Consider the following 14,072-nt stretch of genomic DNA (forward strand, 5'->3'; position numbering starts at 1 on the left):
CCTAGTGCTCCTGGGGGGGATCGGCTTGGCTGGAGCTGCGGAGGATTCTGAAGGGGACGACGCGGGGATGACTCCAAGGGGTCTTCTTCGTCATTCACCTCTGATTTTGTGCTTTTAATGCACAAGGCTTTCAAGGCCTGTAAGGCTGTTAAGTCTCAGAGGCCCAAGGCAGCGCACAAGGCGACCGTGTCAGCAGGGCCTGGGGGAGGGGTCCTTTTCGGCAGGAAGAGGGTTCAGGCGCCAAAGGAAAGCGGAGTGCCTAAGGAGAAGCGTCCGCTTTGGTCCTTGGTCTGTCCGGGGGACAGCAACTCCTCGGATCAATCGGATGAGGGGGAGTCTCCGCCACAGGCTCCTGATCAAGGTCCGGAGGGGGATCCGGATACCCAGCCCCAACCGACCAAGCACGTGGGCTCGCCACCGGTGGAGGGTGATGACCCCAAGGTGGCTCGCTTGTTCCAGAAGGACAAATTGGGACCCCTTATCCCGGTCATCCTGGAGGAACTGGGAATTGAGGTCCCTCAGGAAGATTCCCGGTTTGGTGCTATGGTGGGACTCCGAGGGCCAGCTCGGTCTTTCCCATTTCATTTGTCGGTGTCTGACCTCTTGTTTAGGGAGTAGGACACTTCTGATCTGGGTTTGAAGGTAAGTCGGGCTATGGATAAGTTGTACCCACTTCCAGAGGATGCGCTGGATCTCCTCAGGGTGCTGAAGGTGGAAGCTGCTGTCTCAGCAGTGACAAAGAAGTCTACCATCCCAGTGACGGGAGCAACAGCCTCGAAGGAATTGCAGGACTGCAAGTTGGAGGTCCAGCTCAAGAAGATTTTCGAGGTGTCAGCTCTCTGTGTCCAGGCTGCCATATGCAGCAGTTTCGCGCAGCGGGTCAGTCTCCGCTGGGTCCAGGATTTGCAGGCAACCGTAGCCCATTCAGTCGCCCAGGCACTGCAGGCCGGACGGTTGGAGGCCACAGTGGCTTACAGTGCGGACACACTTTATGATCTTTTGAGGACCTCTGGGAGGACAATGGTCTCAGTGGCCTCAGCCCGCTCTTATGGCTGCGGAATTGGTTGGCGGATGTTTCCTCTAAAGTGCATTTGGGTTCTCTACCCTTCAAAGGGAGACTGCTTTTCAGGAGGCAGTTGGAAGATATGATAAAGTCACTGGGGGAGAACAAGGTCCATAAGCTGCCAGAGGACAGGCCCAGGACGAGAGGCTCCTTTTCTCAGCGGGTGAGGTTTCGGGGGAATCAACATTTTCGCTCCTCCCGGTCCTTCGGTTTGTCTTTTCATCAGGGGCAAGGCCGCCAAAATTCGTGAAACCAGTCCTTTCGGGGCCGGTGGCCCTCCAGGGAAGGAGCCCCCCAGTCTCATGGGGGTCCCAAGTCCTCACAATGAAGTGCGGCCGGTTCACTCCTCGGTTCCAAGAATTGGGGGCAGATTGTCCCTATTCCTGGAGGAGTTGGCCACCGTAACATCAGACCAATGGGTCCTAAGCATAATCGAATATGGCTGCGCTTTAGATTTTGCACATCTGATCCACGACCACTACGTGGTTTCTCCATGCTCTTACTGTCAAAAGTGGCGAGCGGTACAAGAGACTCTGCAGCGCTTACAGGATCTGGGCGCCATCGTTCCAGTTCCTACAGGAGAACTCAGGCACGGGCTTTACTCCATCTATTTCATTGTGCCGAAAAAGGAGGGCACTTTTGCCCCATTCTCGATTTGAAGAAGGTCAATCGCATGTTGAAATTGCCTCGTTTTCGGATGGAAACTGCGCTCGGTGATAGCATTCATGCACAAGGGAGAGTTTCTAGCGTTGTTGGACCTGACGGATGCTTACTTGCACATACCTATCCGTCCAGATTATCAGAAATATCTACAGTTCGCGGTCTTCGGACGACATTTCCAATTTTGTGCACTTCCATTTGTCCTAGTGACGGCGCCCAGGGTTTTCACCAAGGTGATGGTAGTAGTGGCAGCGGCTCTGCGATGGGAGGGCATACTGGTGCATCCCTACCTGGACGATTGACTGATTCGTGCAAAGTCGGAAGACCTATGCAAAGCGGCGTTCCAGAGGGTACTGCAGAGGTTGACCTCAGGCTGAGTGGTCAATCCCGACAAGAGTCATCTGGTTCCTTCCCAGTCGTTGGAGTTTCTGGGTGCCAGGTTCGATACGGTCTTGGGCAAGGTTTTTCTTACAGAAGAGAGGCTATCCAAATTGGTTACCCAGGTGGAGTTTTTCAGGTCTGTGCTTCGACCCAGGGCCTGGGATTACTTACAGGTAGAGATGTGAATCGGAACTGAAATCCGAACCGATTCTGGTTCCGATTCACATCTCTACTTACAGGTTCTGGGGTCGATGGCTTCCACACTCAAGCTGGTCCTGTGGGCATTTGCGCATATGCGTCCTCTTCAATCAGCATTGCTCTCCCACTGGCATCCACTTTCCCAGCAGTTTCAACTTCGCTTACCGCTGACGGACTCTGCGCGTTCCAGTCTCCACTGGTGGCTTTGTCCAGAACACTTACGTCGAGGAGTGGACTTGGAAATTCCCACATGGATAGTGGTTACTACCAACGCCAGCCTCTCTGGATGGGGAGCAGTATGTCTGGGATCAGCGGTGCAAGGTCAATGGACGAAGACGGAATCCTCCTGGTCGATCAGTCGTTTGGAGACCAGGGCGGTGCGGTTGGCTCTACAGGCCCTTCTATCTTTAGTAGAGGGGTGGTCGGTGAGGATACTGTCCGACAATGCCACAGCGGTGGCTTACATCAATCATCAGGGAGGAACCAGGAGCCGTCCAGTGGCAGCGGTGACACGGCTGATTGCCTAGGCGGAGCAACGCTTTACAAGATTGTGGCCTCTCACATCGCCGGGGTGGACAAATGTGCAAGCCGATTTTCTCAGTCGGCACCATTTGGATCTGGGGGAGTGGGAACTCTCCAACAAGGCTTTTTGTCTTCTGTGCAAGCGTTGGACCATGCCTTCTATGGATCTCATGGCGACGTACCACAATGCCAAGGCTCCTTGATTCTTTTTTTTTTTTTTTAATTTATTTATTAATTATAACATTTACAACATAAATGATTTAAACAGGCAATCCAAAAAAAGAGCATACCATACAATCATTACACGATATATTAACAAAAGGTTACTAGCCCACGTCTAGGAGGAGGGGAGAGGCTAAATCAGGCATGCATTCTAAATTCTTATACAACCCTTACTCCTTAAACATCATATTAATTATTCTGAGACTTATCCCTCAAGAAATGTTCCAAGTGTGAGGGATCAAGAAATATATATTTATTATTTTGATATATTACCTGGCATTTGCAGGGAAATTTCAGGAAAAAACTCGCTCCAATATCTAGAGCAGTTTGCTTGAAGGATAAAAAATTTTTCCTGCGTGCCTGGGTTGCCCGAGACACATCTGGAAAGACTTGTATCTCTTGCCCACAAAAATTAAATTCTTTGTTTTGAAAATATTTTAAAAAGAACAAGTCTTTTTCCAGTTTCAATGAAAAGGAAACTAATAATGTTGCTCTGGAAGATATATTGTCCATGGAGTCTTCTAAAAAAGTAGAGACCCCTGGACTTTCCAATATATCAATTCCTCCCTCCTGTACTTGCAACGTTGTTCTTCTAGGTAGGTAATATATTTTAGATATAATCGGGATTTTCTCAATTTCAAAAGATAAAATCTCTACTGCATATTTTTTAAACAATTCCATAGATGACATTAATCTTGAAATAGGAAAATTTAATAATCTAAGATTATTTGATCTTGCTTCATTTTCCAACAATTCTATCCTATTATGCAGTAAGAGGTTATCCTTAATGGAAGATATACTGGTGGCTTGTAGATTATTTACTAGTGGGGTCAAGTTTGCCACTGCCTGTTCTACCTTATTAGTTCTTAAATCTAACTCCTCAAATTTCGCCGTTGCTTCCACCGTAAAGGTATGTACCTTAGATATGGAATTAGATAATTTCTTGTCAATTTTTGCCGTTAGTCTCCACACATCTAATAACGTAACATTTTCCGGTTCTCCACTATTTTCCTCCCCTTCACTACCCACATCAGGGATAGGTACAGGGCATGGGACTCTGGTATTACTAGCAATAGCCTCACTACCCACTAAATGGATACTCGAATGTGTACTTCCTTCCACTATGTCCCCCTGTTCACTAAGGATTGGGGTTCCATTTGCAGAAGGAGCTATAACTTCATTAACCTTCTGTATATTTTCCCTTACAGGTTGTAAGGGGGGTTGTGTGGACCTGGGACTCAAGGTAACTCCTCACTGGGAATTACCTTCTAAAGCGTCCCTCACATAGGACTCACCGACATACACTATGTGGGAGTCCATTGGTTCTTTTCTTCGTGGAGCAGGTGTTGTTGGAGAGGAGGTATAATTTTTAGATTTCCGTTTACGTCCCATAATAAAATTTTTATCCAGGGGCGTGCCCCTTTGGCGCGCAGCTTTGGTGCGCGCCGGCGGCTGCGCACCGCAGGGCCCTTCAATTTAAGCTGTCCCGGGGCTCCTGCCGATGATGTCACGAGGGACCGCCCACTCAATCCAGTCCTCCCTTCCCTCGACCAGGAGTAAGTAGTTCTTGCCTCTTAAAATTTGCTGAAAAGCAAAACTGGAGTCGAGTGCTTCCTGGCATGCCGACCGCGCTCTCCTCTCCCCAGTCGGCGCACCGCAGGGCCCTTCAATTTAAGCTGTCCTGGGGCTCCTGCCGATGATGTCACGAGGGACCGCCCACTCGATCTGGGCCTCCCTTCCCTCGACCAGGAGTAAGTAGTTCTTGCCTCTTAAAATTTGCTGAAAAGCAAAACTGGAGTCGAGTGCTTCCTGGCACGCCGACCGGCTCTCCTCTCCCCCGCTCCTTGATTTTTTAGTCGGTGACGAGAACCAGGAGCGGAAGGAGTAGATGCCCTGGCCAAGGGACGTTCTGTTATACGTCTTTCCGCCGTGGCAATTGGTTGGAAAAGTGCTGTGCCGAATCGAAGTTCATCTGGGCAAGATGATTCTAGTGGCTCCGGAGTGGCCACGGCATCCGTGGTTTGCAGATCTCCTGAGTCTAGCTGTCAACTGTTCGCTGAGGTTTCGTCAGTCTCCAACTCTTCTGCGTCAGGACTCCATCTGTTTCAGCGAGGTAGATTGCTTCTGTCTAGCGGCATGGCTTTTGAAAGGCAGAGGTTGAAAACGAGGGGTTACTCCCCTGCGATTATCACCACACTCTTGCACTCCCCTAAAACTTCTACCTCCAGAGCCTACATTAGAGTTTGGGTGTGTTCGAGTCCTGGTGTTTGGATCATAATGTTTGTCCTTCCAGGGACTCAATTCCGGAGGTTCTGGAATTTCTACAGGCGGGATTGTCCAAGGGTTTGGCCTTTAATTCCCTGTGAGTTCAGGTGGCGGCGTTAGGTTGTTTTCGAAGTAAGGTGCATGGTGTTACGCTAGCTTTGCATCCAGATGTGGCTCGGTTTCTGAGAGGGGTTAAACACTTGCACCCTCCAGTCCAGAGTCCCTGTCCTTCGTGGAAACTTAATTTGGTTCTCCGCGCACTTTGTGATGCTCCCTTTGAACCATTGAAACGGGTGACTCTGAAGGACCTCACGTTGAAGGTCGTGTTTCTAATAGTTATTTCATCGGCGAGGCGTATTTCAGAGCTCCAGGCTTTATCTTGCAGAGAGCCTTTCTTAAGGATTTCTGAAGCAGGTGTTTCATTGAGAACGGTTCCCTCCTTTCTCCCGAAGGTGGTCTCTGCTCTTCATTTGAATCAGTCAGAGGAACTTCCTTCCTTCCTTCGCGGGTCTGGACTCCTCTATGCCAGAGGCTAGAGATTTGCGGAAGCTGGATGTAAAGAGGGTGGTGTTGCATCACCTGGAGGTTACGAACAGTTTTAGTCTTTCAGACCATCTGTTCGTCCTATGGAGTGGACCCAGAAGGGGCCATAAAGCTTCCAAGGCCACTATCGCACGTTGGCTGAAGGAGACTATTGTTTCGGCGTACCTTGTACAGGGTCGTCTGATTCCGGTCGGGCTTAAGGCTCATTCAACGCGCTCACAATCAACTTTGTGGGCTGAAAGCCAACAGGTGGCGCCGCAAGAGATTTATAGGGCAGCTACCTGGAAATCTACACATACTTTCACGAGACATTATCAACTTGATGTCCGGGCACCAGAGCCAGGCTCATTCGGAGCTAGTTTTCTCTGAGCGGGACTCTCGCAGTCCCACCCTGGTTAGGGAAGCTTGGGTACATCCCAGGAGTCTAGGCTGATCCGGGTACGTACAGGGAAAGGAAAATTGGTTCTTACCTGCTAATTTTCGTTCCTGTAGTACCATGGATCAGCCCAGAGTCCCACCCAGGGAGAGTCCGCTCGGCCGTGGTTAGCCAATTGTTTGCTATAAGTTACATAATGCCCCCCTTTTTCAGGGTAAGGATTCTAGGGCATAGTTTGGTTTTCGTCAGTTACATGTTTTTCATTACCTCTGCTCTTCGGGGGGAGGTTGTTCAGGTAAAGTTGTGGTTTTATTATCGTTCTGCTTGGGTACAGTGGAATACTGACAGACTCTAGGTGGCACCTCAGGGGTATACGACAGAGTCCACAAAAACTTCTCTGTCTCCACCTGCTGGAGGGGAGGTAAAACCCAGGAGTCTGGGCTGATCCGTGGTACTACAGGAATGAAAATTAGCAGGTAAGAACCAATTTTCCTTTAAACCGATTGATCTCCCTTAGATCCTCCTTTTTAACTGCAGCAAAATTGGGTAATTTTTCTGCAGAGAAACTGAGTGATATTGCATGATAGCTTTTCAGGTTCCTGCATTTTCGCATAATTTAAAGGTTCTCAAATCCTGTTTGCCTTTCTCCAAATATCAATGTCCTGTCTCTGCCTCCTTCCTTTCCCATCAGCTGTGAAACTGTTGGTGGCCTGGTGGAAGTAGCAGGTGTGGAGAAGTCACTTGCTTCATGAGGGAGGGGCAAAATGAGGAGCCAAAAGCACCTTGGGACTGCCCCAAGTACTAATGCTTTAGCTTAGTTCTAGGGAATTAATATTTTTAAACTTGCATTTCATAGCCAGCCTCTGCAATTTGGAGAGTTGCAGGCCAGCTTCCATTGACCTGTATCATTAGAACATAAGAAATGCCAGACTGGGTCAGACCAAGGGTCCATCAAGCCCAGTATCCTGTTTCCAACAGTGGCCAGTCTAGATCACAAGTACCTGGCAGGATCCCAAATAGTAGCTGGATCCCATGCTGCTAACATCCAGGGATAAGCAGTGGATTTCCCCAAATCTACCTGGTTAATAATGATTTATGGACTTTTCTTCCAGGAATTTGTCCAAACCTTTTTTTCAACCCAGCTGGGCTAACTGCTTTTACCACATCATTGCTGGTAAGATGGGTGGTAGGACCTGCTGCTGTAATCTCCCTTCTCATTCCTGGGGAATGCCGCAGTGGCTGATCATTGACTCTTGTTAAGACCACTTTAGGCTACACTGCGCTTATGGTGGCGTTACTTACAATTTGCTGACAGGATCTCAAGCTTTGATGTGCTGAGTCAGAGATCATGGAGCCTTCCTTTTTCCTTTTTGTTTGAAGGGAAGCAAATGTCCTGTACCAAGGGGGAGAGACTGCAAAAGGAAATCTTTCAGAAGAGAGTGTGTGGATGGAACTAGCAAACCTAAAAATGGACAAGGCCCTGGGGCTGGATGAGATACATCTCGGGATACTAAGGGAGCTCAGAGAGGTGCTGGCGGGTTTGCTGAAAGATCTGTTCAATATTTATTTATTTCTACGATTTATAACCTGCTGATCCACCAATCTCAGCGAGTAACAACATAAATAATAATAATAAATGGACAGATTAAACACGATAGATCCTTGGAGACTGACGTGGTGCTGCAAGAATGGAAAAGAGCGATTGTGGTCTCGCTTCACAGAAAGGAGGTGGGGACTACAGACCAGTTATCCTTACATCAATGGTGAGAGAATTAATGGATTCTCTGTTAAAGGAAACAATAGTGAACTATCTACGATCTAGTGGGCTGCAGGATCTGAGGCCACGTTGTTTTACCAAAGAGAGGTCATGTCAAATGAATCTGATTTTTTTTTCATTGGGTGACTAGGGAATTAGTAACAGAGGTCAATATTCAAAAGGCTATTTATCCATCTAAATAGCTACCCATATTCATTGCTGCATTCGGCTAAATTCTAGCCACATAAGTCAGGGGCATTCTGTGGGTGGGTGGGTGACGTTTCCGGGCAGAGCAGAGTTAGCTGCAGATATTATGTGGACAACTCTGATATTTGGAGTTAGCCTCTTTTAACCTTTGCGGCTAACTCTGGTTGGGTCATAGGGCTGTCCTAAAGTTAGCCAGTTAGACATAACTCTGCTAACTAGCCGAGCCCCATAATGGCTGAAAATGGACCTAATGATGGTAAACAAAGACTAAATGGTTCCTCCAGTCTTCCCGGCAAGCTTCTTAAGGTAGTAACTGCCGCTCTGTGCAGATTATCCCATGCCTTCTGTTAAGAGTAGTAACTGCCAGTCTGTGCTGGTTACCCCCAAGCCTTATGTTAAGGGTAGTAATATTTACATTCAAAACCAATCAACTGTCAAATCCATAACAAAATTACTGCCAGCATCAATTTTACGGCATGAGCAGCCGCCTTAATAATTCAGACAATGCTGTTTGAACATGCTTTGCTTTTGAACTTGGCCGTAGAAGCAGACACTTGATGCGATTTACTTGGATTTCAGCAAAGCTTAGGAAATGGTTGACTGACATCTGTCAGCAAAAATGGAAATGGAACTCACTTTGAAGAGAGAAGGCTGGTTATTAGAGGGGATCGCTTCTGAAGCGGGTTCTCTTCAGTATCTTTGTGAGCAATTTATTGGAGATTGATTAAAAGGAAAAAGTGAGTTTTGTTTTTGGCAGATGACACTAAGATCTGCAATAGAGTGGACACCACTAAAGGAGCAGACAGGATGAGAAGTGATCGAAGAAAGCTTGAGGAGTGGTTGAGTACTTAGCAGTTAAGTTTCAATGCGAAGTGCAGAGTCATGCATTTGGGATGCAAAAATCGAAAGAAGCTTTTTGTGATGAGGACGACGAGAGACTGATGTGCATGGACCAGGAGAGAGACCTTGGGGTGACCGTGCTTGATGATCTGAATGTAGTGAATGAATGTGAAAAGGCATTGAGACTAGGGCCATAGGAATGCTAGGCTGTGTAGAGAGAGGTATAACCAGCAGGAAAAAAGGTGATAATGCCCCTGTGTTCAGGCCTCACCTGGAATATTGTGTTCATTTCTGGAGGCCATATCTCAGAAAGGATAGGGATAGGTTAGAAGCAGTCCAGAGAAAGGCAATCAAAATGGTGCAGGGTCTGCACCAAAAGCCATGAGATGAGACTGAAGGACCTAAATATGTGTACCCTAGAGGAGAGGTGAGAGATGGAGGATATGATACACACTTTCAAATACCTGAAAGGTATTCAAGAATCAAACTTTTTTCAGTGGAAAGGAAGCTATAGAACTAGAGGTCATGAGATGAAGCTCCAAAGGGATAGACTTAAATAGGAAATTTTATTTTTTTTATGGAAAGAGTGGTGGATGCCTGAAATGCTCTCCGGGAAGAGGTGGTAACAGAATTCAAAAGGGAATGGGATAAGCACACAGGATCCATGAGGATGGGACTGAAGAACTTTCAGTGAAATATTTCTGCATGGGAGTAACCTACACAGAATGGCAGTCAAAACCAGCCAGCGGTGCATTCAAAAGATCCATGTAAGCATATCTTACAGTAAATATATGGTTTTGCTATCTGGTGGTTTACCGTACTTCAATAATGTTTGATCATGATGGCAGTAGGGCAGGGGCAGTCCGCTCTTGTGCTTCTGTGGCTGGGCCAGGCCCTCTGTGCACTTGAAGGAATGAATAAAGTTTGTTTGTTTGTTTATTTATTTATTTATTTAAGGCTTTTATATACCGACTTTCTTGATACAGATCAAATCAACTCGGTTTACATCGAACTAAGCAGAACTATAACCAATAAAGTTGGGAGAGAAGGTCTGGCCATAGCCTGCTTTTACGGTTTGGATGGAGCCTCCTTACCTTTAGGATAACCTGCATGGAACAGCACTGAGCACCTTGCTGAGTAGACTGGATAGACTATTTTGGTCTTTATCAGCTGATATTTACTCTGTTATTGTGATTGCCTCTTTTCCTTCTTAGATATGACTGATACTGTTCAGCAAGTGTAAAACCAGTTTTTTCTCTTTCATTTTAGGTACAGGGCTCCTGAAGTTCTTCTCAGATCCACCACCTATAGTTCACCAATTGATACCTGGGCCATTGGCTGTATCATGGCAGAAGTTTACACGTTGAGGCCTCTCTTCCCTGGTTCTAGTGAAATTGATACAATATTTAAAATTTGCCAAGTATTGGGAACGCCAAAGAAGGTGACTGCATTGAGATCCTTGCATTTGTTGCAGGCGTTAGATGAACAGACATGAGCACGTTCCCCCAAGTCCAGTCTGGCACTTGCTGCTTTTTATATTACCAGGCAGGAAACCTGAATGTGAGGTTACCTGGCTGAAGGAGGGCGATGAACAGGGGAGAGAGCTGAGTAGCGACAGATGGTGATTCATAAGTTGGGGAAAGAGATGTGGGATAGAGGAGATAATTCCCTGACTTGAAGGGGAGTGCTCTATGAAGTGGAGTAGGTGAACCCCTGACTGGGCGAGGGGAGGAGCCATGTGGGCTGGAGGAGATGAATCCCTGGCTGCTGGTGGGTGAGAGGAGGTGAACCCTAGCTGTAGGAAGTGTTCTGTGAGGGGAGGAGAAGCTAAATCTCTGGCTGAGAGAGAGAGAGAGAAGAAGGTAAATCTGCTGCTAGAGGAGGAGGTGTGTTCCATGGAGGGTGGAGGAGCAGAATCCCTAACAGTTCAATGCAGCAATCTGAGCATTAAAACACTAAGCACTAGATTTAAGAGCACAGTTTTTAGCACTCAAATTAATTAAATTTTTTTTTTAACTATGCTAATGCATCAGAAGTTTACAAAAAAATAAAGGCAGGTTACCTGTAAATGTGCATTCAGCACATGCCAAATGCACATTTTAACTCAAAAAAAGGGGAGGAAGTGTGTCCCTGACAGGCCGATTTGGTTCTGAGTAAGTGGCGGCAGTTCCCCATATGTACCCAGATCAGTCCAGACTCCTGGGTTTTGCCTCCCTTCCAGCAGATGGACACAGAGAAAGTTTTACTGACACTGCCATATAACCTTCAGAATTTCTCTGTCTCCAGCAGAGGGTAGATGGGCAAAACCTGCAGTCTCTACTTAGTTTAAAATAAAAAAAAGAACTTGGGAATTCCTCCAAGAGGTGGTTAGGCTCTGGTCGGACTGTCCCGGTCTTGAAGTGGACGAGCAGGGGGGTTGGGGACCCTTATTTTGCTCGGTCCTTAGTTGCCAGAGATTGAAAGCTGGTGGTTCCATCTCCCTCTGCTCCAGAAGGGACGCAAGGAGCCTGAAGTGAGCCTTTGTTTCTTGTTCTAATTCTTGGTTAGTAAAGTTTAAAAAAAAAAAAAAGTTTTTTCTCGGAGAGACTCTGCTTCTTGGCGGCAGTGTGAGACTCACACCGGTCAGGGCTCAACATTCGCGGGCTCTATTTGCTCCTTCTCTCAGGCAATGTTCTCCTGCGATCAGGTGTTTTTGTCAGCATACCACGCTGAGCACATGTGCAGTGTGTGGGGATTCACACGGGCAGCTTGCCTGCAATGGCCGATGTTCCTGCTGCCTCTCGGAGGAAGAGGGCAGTAAGGAGTTGTCCACGGGAGGGTCTGAGTGGCAGCGTGGCGCCATGTGAAGAGCCTGACCCATTTCCAGGCAGTGTGGGAATGGTGAACATCTTGGCCACGTTCACAGCTGCTACTGAGGGGATGGGGGATTTCCCTCCTCCACTATCCCTAGCCGATCTGAGCCACAAGGGGCCGGGGGGGGGGGGCGGGCGGGCGGGCAGGTGGTGGCAGCAGATGACCTCCTGGGGGATAATTCTGATAATTCTGCCTGGTTTTCACCAGATTTTGTACTGTTAATGCATACGGCTTATTTGACCCAGAAAGCCGCAGGGCGGCAGGAGCTGGGTCATGAGGCTTCCTCTGTGCCACGACCCAAGAAGAGATCTAGGACCACAGGGAGGCCGGGCACTACCACGGTTTGGCGAGCTTTGAGGGAGACCTTGCAGAGGGCCACGGTGGATGACCTTTCGGAGGATTCTGATATCAGCGTTCCGGCTCAAACTGATCCTCCTCCAGTGGATCCTTCCTTGGGGTGGCAAAGATCCTGAAAAGGAGCAAGGGGAAGGCCCATATGGGGATGGGGCCCCTGATTCCCTGTGTTTTGGTGGAACTAGGAATAAAGCTTCCAGAGGAGGATACCGATCAAGAGGATGTGGATCCAGTCATGGATGGCTTGCGGGATCCTGTGGAGGCATTGCCTTTTCATAAGTCCATCAAGAGGTTGGTGGTCAGAGAGTGGGATACTCCGGAGACTGGCCTAAAGGTTGGCCGGGCAATGGATAAGTTATATCCTCTGCCCAAGGACATGCTGGAAGTGTTGTGGGTCCCGAAGGTGGATGCCGCTGTGACTAAGAAGATGATGACCTCTGTGGCTGGGTTGGCTGCTTTAAAGGATCTGCAGGATAGGAAGATTTTTGAGGTGTCAGTGCTAGTTATACATGCTGCGGTATGCAGCAGTTTCATGCTTTTGAGTGGGATTGCGTAGGATTCAACAGCTTCAGTCTGACAGGTCCATGTCCTCTCAGGAGGCAGAGCAGGCTGAGTGGCTGGAAGCAGTGGTAGCCTATAGCGCTGATGCGCTCTATGACCTCATCAGGACGTCTTTTAGGATGATGATGTTGGCGGTCTCGGCAAGGAGGCTGCAGTGGTTAAGGAACTAGTCTGTGGAGCACTGCCTTTTACGGGCAAGCTACTTTTTGGAGGAGCTGATAAAGCACCTGTGTGTGCATAAATTTCATACGTTACCCGAAGACAAACCTAGAGGAGCAAGGAATTCTTCTGGATGCTTTCGGTTCCGAGGGAGCAGGCGTTTTCATCAAGGAAGATCTCTGTCAGGTGTTCAGAGAACAGCCTTGGGGAGGCAACAGTCCTGGAACCAATCCTTTCGGGGATGAAAACTGAACAGGGATGGTTCCAGTCAAGGTGGCACTGGAGTCAAATCAGCGCAATGAAGTGAGGCCGGCCCACTTCTCTGTCCCGGTTATAGGGGGTCGGTTGACCATTTTTTACGAGGAGTGAGCCAGAATCACCTCAGACCAGTGTGTTTTAAGCATGATAGAACAAGGTTACACTTTAGAATTTGCTCGCCTGCTTCAGGACCGGTTCATGGTCTCTCCTTGCTCCTTTGTGGAAAAAAGATGGTCGAGGGTCTGTTGTACCATCCATCTATGGATGCTTGGAGCCATTGTGCTCGTTCCCGTGGAGGAATGAGGGATGGGACGTTACTCCATTTACTTCATAGTCCCAAAGAAAGGAACTTTTCATCCAATTCTGGATTTGAAGAAAGTGAATGTGGCTCTCAAGGTTCCTTGCTTTTGTTTGGAAACTTTCTGCTCGGTCATTGCCATGGTGCACAAAGGGGAGTTCTTGGTGCCCCTGGATCTGACCGAGGCGTACTTGCACATAGGCATCTGGCCCGATCATCAGAGGTTTCTGCGTTTCAAGATCCTCAGCATGCCTTTTCAATTTTGCGCCCTACCGTTTGAACTGGCGATGGCTCCAAGGACTTTCACCAAGGTGATGATGGTGGTAGCAGCTGCCCTCAGGAAAGAGGGGGTGCTAGAACACCCATATCTAAACAACTAGCTCATTTGGGCAAAGTCTGAGGTCCACTGCAGACAGTTGGTCGATCTAGTGCTGCAGTGCTTACAGTCTCTTGGCTGGATAATAAATTGGGCCAAGAGCCTTCTCGTTCCATCTCAGGAGTTGGAATTCCTGGGAGCATGCTTCAATACCGGTCTGGGGAAGGTCTTTATGACAGA

At 48.0% G+C, this 14,072-nt stretch overlaps 1 protein-coding gene across 2 annotated transcripts in view; it reads left to right on the top strand.

Annotated features, from left to right (window-relative positions):
- The window catches only part of ICK (intestinal cell kinase), a 129,900-nt gene that overhangs the window by 48,035 nt on the left and 67,793 nt on the right, over positions 1-14,072 (top strand). For both annotated transcript variants that reach the window (XR_003855669.1, XM_029595722.1), the window contains exon 7: positions 10,303-10,474. Coding sequence is in view for 1 of the 2 variants with exons in the window: in XM_029595722.1 (XP_029451582.1) it covers positions 10,303-10,474 (172 nt within the window). In the remaining variant the exon portion in view is untranslated. The remainder of the gene's footprint in view (positions 1-10,302; positions 10,475-14,072) is intronic.

This window comes from Rhinatrema bivittatum, chromosome 3 (genome assembly GCF_901001135.1).
Source record: "Rhinatrema bivittatum chromosome 3, aRhiBiv1.1, whole genome shotgun sequence".
Taxonomy (NCBI): domain Eukaryota; kingdom Metazoa; phylum Chordata; class Amphibia; order Gymnophiona; family Rhinatrematidae; genus Rhinatrema; species Rhinatrema bivittatum.